Consider the following 11,449-nt stretch of genomic DNA (forward strand, 5'->3'; position numbering starts at 1 on the left):
ATCATCAATTCTCATAAATCACTTTCTACCTCCCAATTCACAAGAGCATGGACGGTCATCACATGTGTCTCCGGATCAACACGGAACCCACGCTGCAGCCACTTATATATAGAACCAAAACTCCTCTCTAGAGGTTTATCTATGGCGCTAGATGTGCACTTGTAGGATCAAGAACACCGACTAGAGGGGGGGGTGAATATGCGGTTTAAAATCTAAAGCCAACAACACTAGAGAAATTTAATTAGTAACAAAGGAAAGCCCTATGTCAAGCTATTACTATCTCTAGATGGGTTTGCAACCTAGGGTGACAAGATACAAAACAAGCTCTAGTAAAGTTAATTGCTCAAAGTAAAAACAAGAATTAAAGTGAGCAAGAGAAGTAACCAAGCTTGACACAAAAATTTATCCCGTGGTGTCGATGACTTGCCGGTCACCCCTAATCCACGTTGAGGTCATAAGCCCAACCAGAGAAAACACCCTCTCTGGTACAATTTGAGTTAGAGCTGCGGACCGTCCGGCCACCTAGTCCGGACTGTCCGCCAGACACCTCTAAAAACCACCAGAGCCAAACATGCTCTCTGGAACGATTGCGGACCGTCCGCGCCCCAGGGGGCGGAATGTCCGCGCTTGTGCAGTCAGCTCTCAAACTTGTTCTTTTTCAAATCTTTTCAAAACGTCGTTAGCCCTCATGCATGCAACTAGATATTTTGAGCAAAATGGCACTAAAGACCCGTCAAGCATGAGTACACAACCCCTCTTGATAGTACGGCTATCTATCCAACAAATCCGGTCACTTTTCATCCACTAAACGCCTTGTGACCGGTAAAATGCAAAAGCCTTATTTTATACCTTTGTCTTGAGCCCGAGCTTTGCTCATCATCTCCAAAACTCCATACGTTCACAACCAAATCTCTTTCATCCGTGGATCAACCTATACTCATTATCTCAAACAAAATCGTTAATCCACAAACCGTTGTCATTAATTACCAAAACTCGAATTAGGGGCCTAGATGCTTTCAATCTCCCCCTTTTTGGTAATTGATGACAACACTAAATTTTGGAGTGATAAAAGTGTTCAAGTCAACTTTATACACTAGGCATAAGGTGGACTTGGAATTGAACTTTGGAAGAACTTACTCATTTTCTTGAAAATTTCAGAATATGGTATGAATAAATTCACCAAGTTCGATGAATAGAGAGAACTCCCCCTTGATATGTGCATATAAATTTCCATGAATATCAAGTACACATATATATATTTCAAACTTTTGACGGAGTTTTCCCTACAAGTGGAAATCGAGGCATACAAGATACAAGATATATATGATATGAATTTTAGCTAGGTTAGCACAACCTCACAATCACAAGATGAACATAAATAGATAAGAGAAACACAAACCAACATAGTTCATCACACATTACAAACCAAATGTTCAAATATAAACACAAGTCTCAAATCGAGTTCATGCAAGACACAAATCATGAACAAGTAATGCAATAGTTCAACACAAATAATCATGAGTGGCAAGCGGAAGCCGAAAACGAATGATCTCCATGAGAAATCCATGAGCTCCCCCTAGATCCAGGCACTCCAAAGCTCCTTCTCCCCTTTGGCATCAATTGCCAAGAAAGTCAATCCATCGGCGGTGGAGGAGGTGGTGGTGGGTAGAACGGCTGGTGCGGGTAGAACTCTGGAGGCGGCACTGGAGCCGGAAATACCGAGTAGAAGTGGTCTGAAAACCCGGTGAAAGCTGTGCTGAAAGTATCAAAGCGCTGCTCTAGCTGCTCCTGCCTCTGCTCAAGCTGCTCAAACTACTCAGAAGAGGGCAAATCCTCAAAGCGTGAGTCAAGAGCTGCTATGTCTAAGTGTAAGCTCTCCTGAACCCCCTGCATCCGAGCCATCATGGGCTGGAACATCTGCTGCTGCATGTTCTGGAAGTTGAGGTTCATCTGATTTTGCATCTGACTAGCCAACCCCGCAATCTGAGATGACATGCTCTCCTGCATGGATGTAAAATAAGGGTCAAAGTAGCCAGCTGGAGGAGCCCACTGCTGCTGAGCTGGAGGATGCGGTGGTGGCATGGCATGCTGAGCTGCAGCTGCTCCCATATGAGCATCATCATCACTATCATCAGCACCATCTTGCCCCTGTGCTTCAGCATCCATATCATCTCCAGGGAAAGGAGTCAGAGGCCTCAAAAGAAAAGCATTGTCATTCTTGAATGGCCTGAAAGGTGTGTGCTTGCTTTCACATAACCCTCTGAAGCTAGACTTAACCTTGATGATGGACATAATGTATGGAGCAAAATATAAGTTCATCTCCATGTTAAGCCTCAAATCTGCAAGCTGATCCATGATAAGAGCAATGACATTTATTCTATTTCCGTTCATGACATGAGATATCACATTCCAATAGTGCCCTCTAATCTTGTCCTTGTTGCCACTCTTAGGCATGAATGTGACTCTAACCATCTTATTGATCACTGCAGGATGATGCCTCAGACCCTGAGTGCCCCCAAAGGTTCTAGCAAATCTGTAACATCATCCTCAACTCCCTCAGTCTCTTCCTCTGAGGATCCATCACCAACATCACCCACTGAAGATGCAGCAGCCATCTCACTAAGATTTGGAGCATAGTCCACATCATCAGAGTCATCACTGTCTCTTTGTCTTTTGGAAGTCATAGCCTTCTTGATTTTGGAAGCAGTGGCCTTGATGATCTTCCGGGGTGGCCTGAGATCAAGATTTAACCATAAGAACAATTACTGAAGCAATAGAATCAATCCATAATGATATAAGTTAATTCAGCATTCATCTGAAAAATCTGATACTTGCGGACCGTCCGCTCTTCTGAACGCGGACTGTCCGCGGTTCCTGAACTACCACGGTGGACCGTCCGCGTCCATCAGGCGGACTGTCCGCGACCCATCTGTTCTGCGCAGGAACACAAAATCGCCCTCATCTTTGATTCACCCATATTTTGAGTTTCGATTCAAATCCACCAACCAAATTTTAACTATAGCATCTCCTCATCACTAGGAACAAGATCCCCAAAGTAGTTTCAAAAATCCATGGTCCAAAAACAGATCGGAGCATCTAACCCTAACTCTTTCCAATAAAGAAATCCAAGAACAAGAGTTAGGGATTCATCAAAATACCGAGAGGACATGATGCACAATCTTGAGAAGAGTCCGGGGATGTTCTCGGACCGTCCGGGAACCACGCCAAAAAGCCTTGACCTTGTCGTCTCCCCCACGTACTTGAGAGAGAAAGAGAGAGAGAGCTTTTTGGATGTAGTGTTCGGTTTGGTGGGCGGTGAGAGTGACATCCATTATAAAGCAAGTCTGGCCGACCCCACTATTCTGTCCAGTCGCGGACTGTTCGCTGTATACTGGCGGACCGTCCGCCTTTGAATTTTTTACCCTGCAACTCGACTGAAACTGCCTCTGGTAAATTCTTCCCAATCACTTACGGACTGTCCGCAGATCTAGGGCGGACCGTCCGCTCCTTGCTCAGTGGCAAACCACCGGTGTATCCGAAGCTTGCCGGATGAACCGATGCCTCGCGGACCGTCCGCGGTCCTTTGGCGGACCGTCCGCAGTATAATTTTGCGGTTGATAACTTCTCTGCAGAGCCTCAGGTGAACAAGTCTCGTGAACGGCGGACCATCCGCCTCTTACCCGCAGACCGTCCGCGCTACCAAAAATCTGACAAGTCTGAATTCTGCCAATTTTCTCAATTCCAACATCAATTTGGGATCATTGCTCATATAAAAATCCAAAAATCTCAAATCTTGCATGAAAACGTTCAAAAGATTCATATGAGCAAGTTACAACAAGAATTCAAAAATAAATCTAGTAAAATCTTGAAAACTCATAAATGGCTCAAAAATACCTCAAAAATTCAGAAAAATGAAACAAAGAGTGCATGAAAGAACCATATGCCACATATGCTAGTTTTCAAGCCACATTTGAGAAGTCAATGATATTTAACTCATTTCTTAACTTGCAAAACCGAGATTCATCCAAAGGCTTGGTAAATATATCGGCTAATTGATCATCCGTGCCAATACCATCAATCTTGATATCACCCTTGTTCACATGATCTCTAAGAAAATGATGGCGGATATCAATATGCTTGGTTCTTGAATGTTGAACCGGATTAGTAGCAATCTTCACGGCACTTTCATTATCACACAACAAGAGAATTTCATCAAATTCCACACCATAGTCAAGAAGAGTTTGCTTCATCCATAACAATTGTGCATAACAACTTCCGGCCGAAATATATTCCGCTTCGGCGGTTGAAAGAGCCACGGAATTTTGCTTCTTTGATGACCAAGATACAAGAGATCTTCCAAGAAATTGACAACCACCGGAGGTGATTTTCCTATCAACCTTGCACCCCGCATAATCCGAATCCGAGAATCCAACCAAATCAAAATGAGCACCCTTGAGATACCATAAACCAATATTAGGAGAATATTTCAAGTATCTCAAGATTCTTTTGACGGCGGTCAAATGACATTCTCTAGGTGCGGCTTGAAATCGTGCACACATGCAAACACTAAACATTATGTCGGGCCTAGATGCGGTCAAATAAAGCAAACTACCAATCATAGAACGGTAAAGCTTTTGGTCAACCGGGTTACCTCCCTCATCTAGATCGAGATGCCCATTGGTGGCCATAGGAGTCTTGATTGGTTTTGCATCTTCCATACCAAATTTCTTCAAGATATCCTTCACATATTTTGATTGACACACAAAGGTGCCTTCCTTGAGTTGCTTGATTTGAAGTCAAAGAAAGAAACTCAATTCACCAATCATGGACATCTCAAATTCCCTAAACATCATTTCACCAAATTCCTCACAAAAACTTGGGTTAGTTGAACCAAAGATAATATCATCAACATAAATTTGACAAACAAACAAATCCTTACCAATTGCTTTAGTGAACAAAGTAGTATCAACCTTACCAATTTTGAAGCCCTTAGAGATAAGAAAGTCCCTCAATCTTTCATACCAAGCTCGTGGAGCTTGCTTAAGACCATAAAGAGCTTTAGAGAGCTTGTATACATGATTTGGCTTCTTGGGGTCTTCAAAACCAGGAGGTTGCTCAACAAAAACAAGTTCACTAATCTTGCCATTCAAGAAAGCACTTTTCACATCCATTTGAAAAAGTTTTATGTTGTGAGAGCAAGCATAAGCTAATAAAATTCTAATAGCTTCTAATCTAGCAACGGGAGCGAAAGTTTCACCGAAATCCAAACCTTCGACTTGAGTGAAGCCTTTAGCTACCAATCTTGCCTTGTTTCTCACAACCATTCCATCTTCATTTTGCTTGTTTCTAAAGACCCATTTAGTGCCAATAACATTATAATTCTTGGGCCTCTCAACTAGATCCCAAACTTGATTCCGGGTGAAGTTATTTAATTCTTCATGCATAGCATTCACCCAATCCGGATCTCTCAATGCTTCATCTACACGGTTAGGTTCAAGAAAAGATACAAAAGAATAATGTTCACAAAATGAAGCAATGCGAGATCGAGTTTGGACACCCTTACTAATATCACCCATGATTTGATCCACCGGATGATCCTTTGCAAGAACATGATGAATTCTTTGAGGAACAATGGGTTCTTGAGTTGATGAAGATGGTGCACAAGATGAACCAACTTGATCTTGTACTTGAGAATCATCATTACTTGAGTCTTGTACAATTTGTTGTGCTTGATCATTTGAGATACAAGTTGAAGGATTAACTCTAATAGAGATAGAATGACCATCTTCATCTTCATCTTCTTCTCTTGGTCTAACATCACCAATTGACATAATTTTCATTGCATTTCTCAAACCATCACTTCTCACATCATCAAGATTTTTTTGTTCATTATGAGACCCATTGAATTCATCAAACTTAACATCATATGCTTCTTCAACAATGCCATGTGTTTTGTTGTAGTCCCGATAAGTCTTGCTACAAGATGAATATCCAAGAAGAAAACCCTCATCACATTTGCTTTGAAACTTTGATAACCGAGTTCCCTTCTTGAGAATGTAGCATTTGCAACCAAACACTCTAAAATATGAGATATTTGGCTTCCTTCCAATGAGCAACTCATATGGAGTCTTGTTATGAAATCTATAGCAATATAATCTATTAGAGGCATGACAAGCCGTGTTGATTGCTTCGGCCCAAAAGCTATCCGAAATATTGTATTCGGAGAGCATTGATCTTGCCATATCAATTAAGGTTATATTTTTCCTCTCGACAAGACCATTTTGTTCCGGAGTGTACTTGGTTGAGAATTCATGCTTGATTCCTTTCTCATCACACCATTCCTCAACTCTTGTGTTCCTAAACTCACTTCCATTGTCACTCCTCACTTTCTTCACCTTGAGCTCAAATTCATTTTCGGCCCTTGTAAATTTTTTTTTGAATGTGTCATATGTATCGGCCTTGTCATGAAGAAAGAAAACCCATGTATATCTTGAGTAATCATCCACTACCACAAGACAATAGCAATTTCCACCAATACTTCTATATGTTGTAGGACCAAATAAATCCATATGCAATAATTCCAATGGTCTCTCGGTTGACATGACACTCTTAGTGGGATGAGTATTTGCAACTTGCTTTCCGTCTTGACATGCACTACATAACTTATCTTTTTCAAATTTTACATTCTTCAATCCAACTACTAAGTCATGCTTCAAAAGTCGGTTGAGTTGCTTCATGCCAACATGACCAAGCCTTCTATGCCAGAACCAACCCAAGGATGATTGAGTGAATAAGCAAGTGGACAAGTTTGCCTCTTTAGTAGCAAAATCCACAAGATATACATCCTCATGTATAAATCCCGTAAAGATATGATCTTTTCCATCGAAGCTAGTCACTACAACATCATCTTTAGTGAAACTACACTTATATCCAAAATCACAAAGTTGAGTGACCGCTAAGAGATTAAACTTGAGAGTATCAACCAACAATACTTTTGAAAGAGAATGATCACTTGAGATAGGAATTGTACCAACTCCTTTGACTTTGCCCCGGCTATTGTCACCAAAGATGATATCACTATAGCCACCCACATTCTCATCTAGAGAGGAGAACATCTTGGATCTCCGGTCATGTGTTGAGTGCATCCACTATCAAGCACCCAATGTCTTCCTCCGGATTTGTAATTCACCTACAAAGAGGAAGTAACTCTTTTAGGTACCCAAACTTTCTTGGGTCCTTGAATGTTAGTGATCACGTTAGTGACCAAGACTTTTGGCACCCAAATGGCATTCTTTTTAGCACCATTTATAGGTATCCCAACAAAATTTTGCACTAACATTGCCATTTGAATTTTTCATAAGAATGTAACTTGAATCAAAGGATACGACTTTCTTGTTGGTGCAATTCTTCTCAACATGACCAACTTTCTTGCATTTTCACAATATGGCTTACCACTACTCTTCACAAAAGTAGTTTTGGTTTGTACAAAAGCCTTCTTCCCTTTCTTAGGAATGTATCCAAACCCTTGCTTGTTCAAGGTGAACTTTTGGCTTGCCCAACAATGATTAAACTTGGCTCTACTATCATAGCACTTTCTCAAATCATTAGTCAAGCAAGTAATCTCTTTCTTTAACAAATCATTTTCCATAATGAGAGATGAGTTATCAATTTTGGTGCAAAAAGAACTAGTAGAGCTAGAGCCACAAGATTTATCATCAATTAAATCACAACTAACACCAATGCTCAATGTTGCTTTTCTTTCATGATTAAGCAAGGTATTGTGAGCTTCCTCAAGCTTCTCATGAGTTTCTTTGAGATTCTCAGGAGAAGTCTTTAGCTCCTCATAGGAATCTTGAAGAGAAGTAAACTTCAACTTCAAATCCTTCAACTTAGCCTTTTCCTTAGTCATGAATTCATCGGCATCATTAAGTATTTCAACAAGATCATCATATGAAAGTTCATCAAGTTCATCATCTTGTTGTACCTTTGCACCACCCTTTGCCATAAGACAATGTGGTGTAGAGAAGAGTATAGAGAATGAACGGGCGCAGCGAAACTTAATATAGAGAAGAAAATTTTGATGACCAGACAAGAATATTTCTTTTGAAGTGTGAATTTGGAGTACCACGAGTGCGAATAAACTAATGTATGTGAAGCAACTCCATTATCTGGCCATCCATCTATCTACATGTGACCCACCCACCATGTTTGACCACTAACTAGAGGTATTAAATGAAGTCTAATTACAAAACAACTTCCACAATTATGGTAATGTAGCATATGCTATAGTTAATAAAGTTTTTGACCGCATGATTAGAGAATGATTATGAGTAGTTACTGTAGCTTCACTGTAGCCAATCATGGTGGGACTTGCCTCATTAAATTCGCAAATAAAGTTCATTTAGTACTCCATGCATATATTTATTTTTTTATAAAAAAATTTTTATGATTGTAATCAAACATGGCCTTTGTCGTCTTCGTCAACTGGGGCGACATGCTGCCTGCGCTCGTGAGCAGGTAGGAAGGACATGGCCAACCCAACAACTCGTTGATATTTTCTGCAAGGGCGGACGGGCCGGTTGATATTCTTGGTCACCTGCACCGGCACGGCAGCACCACCAAATCACTTTCAGGCATTATTTAGATAAAAAAAATTAGATGTAAAATACGGTAGTAATTTCGTTTGTACTTAATAATTATTGTCCCATCATGAATTAACTAGGCTCAAAAAATTCGTCTCGTAAATTACAAATAAATTGTGTAATTAGTTGTTTTGTTTAGCAACATTTAATACTTTATGTATGTATTAGAAAATTCGATGTGACGAAGAATTTTATAAAATTTTATAATTTTGAAGGAACGCCTCAATTGAAAACCCAGCGCAGTTCGGGTGCACTAGTAGTTGCAGGCTTGCAGTTGAAGGATGTCAGATTCAGAAGCATGCTGACCGGGCCAGAATGCCCCCTCCGTTCCGTCAATGGAAGGGCCAATTGTTTTGTGTCAGCTCAGCTGGCTGGCTCCGGTGATAGGGACGAAGACAGTGAATGAAAACAAACCAAGCGCAGCGCTGTCATCACCACTCTTGGTTGGATTGGATCTCCCGGATTAACTTTAAACTTGGTCAAGGTTAGGGATGACGCGCATTTGGGACAGATAGAGATAGGCAGAGCACTGACTGAAAAGGTTTGCTGTTTTCTGAGTAGATAGAAAGGTTGCAAGCTTTCCGTGTGCAATCTACTTACTCTCTTGCCTGCGCCCGTGACTAGACTAATAACAAAGCTCTCTCCAGCAACACCCGAAATTAAGGTCCGTCCCGTCTCATGATAGGGAAGCTCAACCACTTTTCGAATTGCGAGCATCAAAGCACATGATTCAGAGGCGACAACCCATTGTGATTGCAAAATTGCAGCAGCCTCTGAATTCTAGTGTCAAAGCATCCTCTGAATCATCTAAAACCGAGCAGAAACCAATTCGAATCCCAGCAAGTATCCTCTGAATTCGGGCATCAAATTAAGCATCATGACACAGAACAGAATCTGAATATCTCAAGTCTGAACAAGTATAGCAAAATGTATATACAGTACTAGACTACTAGTATAGTAAATATCGATGGATGAAATGAATATGCCTGCCTAATTAAGGGTACGGGACCCAAGAACAGAAAGAATCAACTACTAGCTAGCAGTTGTTAGCAGGCAGGCAAATGCAAGCAGATCTCAGAACCAGACTTTGCAGTCTGTGGGCTGGAAGGTGGCTCCGTTGGTGGCTCCCGGCGCCGGGACGAGGAGCTTGCAGGTGATCCTGGCCTTGGGCCCCCGGACCTTGAAGGCCCAGACCTTGACCCTGAGCTTGGCGTTGAGGCCGACGTTGATGGCGAAGCTGCCGTCGGTCTGGTCCTGCCTGAACTGCGCGGCGGTGACGTCCCCCTGCAGCAGCTGCTGTCCGTGGAACTCGGGCTTGAGCTGGGTGGAGGCCTCGGTGCCCTGGTAGAAGGCGTCGAGCGGGTCGTAGCCGAAGCGCTGGTCCTTGTAGAAGGCGAGGGCCTCGACGTTGTCGTAGTAGAGGCCGACGCGCTTGTTGGGGTTGCGCACGGTCATGGCGACGGTGAGGTTGTATGCGAGCGAGGAGGTCGGGGAGAGGGTGAATGTGGCGAGGGAGGCGGAGTCGACGGTGGCGGCGATCATGTGGGGGCGGAAGATGAGGTAGAAGATGAGGGCGAGGACGCCGAGGGTGACGAGGAGGGAGATGAGGATGCTGCAGAGGCAGCTGAAGAGGCCGCAGGCGAGGCACTTGCAGGGGCAGCAGAGGCAGGAGACGGCGCGGCTGGCGGAGCCCATGGTGGTGGTCTTGGTCGATTGGATCTCTTGGTTTTGGGTGGGGGATTTGATTTGGTATTGTGGGTGCCTGCCGGCCGGTTTATATGGCCGGGAGCAAGAGGAAGGCGACGCGGTTGTGTAAGCGCGTGCTCCTTCCTTGTGTTGGTTGGTATATGGATGGCAACAACGGCCGCCGGCGAGGAGAGGGTTATGGTGGTGGGCGTGGCTGTGGCCGTGGTGGAGGAGGTGATTGGATGCCTGCCAGATATCCAAACGCGCATGCTGCGCTGCCTGCTTGGTTTGACCGTTTGCTTGGCTGGGCTGGGCAGGTGCCATTGCCAAGCCAAAGCCATGGTCACCTTCATTTCATTACTATTATTATACATAGAATTGGCTGCAGCCGTCCCAAAGCACATTCGCCCGCCCACTAAGATTTTGTCGTAAACATCAAAATCTTCTTCTTCTTCTTTTCTTCTTCTTCATTTTCTTTAAAAAAAATCGATGACAACATTAGAAAGCTCAACGTCAGGATATTTTGAGTGAACGGCTCTGCCCCGCGCCCGCCGGCAAAGTTTCCCGTCACTCAAGTCAAGGCCACCCACGTCGCTCACATCACATCACATGTCGATTCCACTCGTACAGCTCAACACGTTTTGTGCTCCTTTCCTTGGCGAAATTTCAGCGCTTGTTTGAGTTCTTGAGCAGCTGGGCAAGCAATCTCCAAACTCTATTATTTGTCGGGCCAAGTCAAGACGCGTGATGAGGCCTCAAATTTTCGTCGGATGGCCCATCAACTTACTATCTGATGAGGCCTCTCAAAAAAAAAATTATCCGATGAACACACGCACCGCCAGCGCCCCGAACCAAAAACCGAAGACCCACATGAAGTACATGCTGGAAAGGTCCAAAGACTCGGTAGCACACTTAGTCTTGGGTTCAATTTTCTATAAAAGCAAATATTCTAAAATTTGATATTGTGCATTTAGTGGTAGGCGACACTCATATTAATAGCGAGATGTCTGTGCTGACGCTCACAAACGTACACACACTTAATCCTATGAATACACGCGTGCGATCCTACGAGCACCTCCGAGCCGGCAGATCATCAAGATTGATGAAGTCAGCACCGGCGT

The 11,449-nt window shown here is 43.1% G+C and overlaps 1 protein-coding gene across 1 annotated transcript; it reads right to left on the minus strand.

The window, feature by feature from the left end:
• Nucleotides 1-9,486: 9,486 nt before the first annotated feature.
• LOC120642172 (NDR1/HIN1-like protein 2) lies at nucleotides 9,487-10,493 on the minus strand. Its single transcript, XM_039918594.1, has one exon. The coding sequence runs from the start codon at nucleotides 10,335-10,337 to the stop codon at nucleotides 9,717-9,719; it is 621 nt and encodes a 206-aa protein (XP_039774528.1). The 5' UTR covers nucleotides 10,338-10,493; the 3' UTR covers nucleotides 9,487-9,716.
• Nucleotides 10,494-11,449: the final 956 nt, after the last annotated feature.

The sequence above is a fragment of the Panicum virgatum genome, chromosome 7K, assembly GCF_016808335.1.
Source record: "Panicum virgatum strain AP13 chromosome 7K, P.virgatum_v5, whole genome shotgun sequence".
NCBI classification, from domain to species: domain Eukaryota; kingdom Viridiplantae; phylum Streptophyta; class Magnoliopsida; order Poales; family Poaceae; genus Panicum; species Panicum virgatum.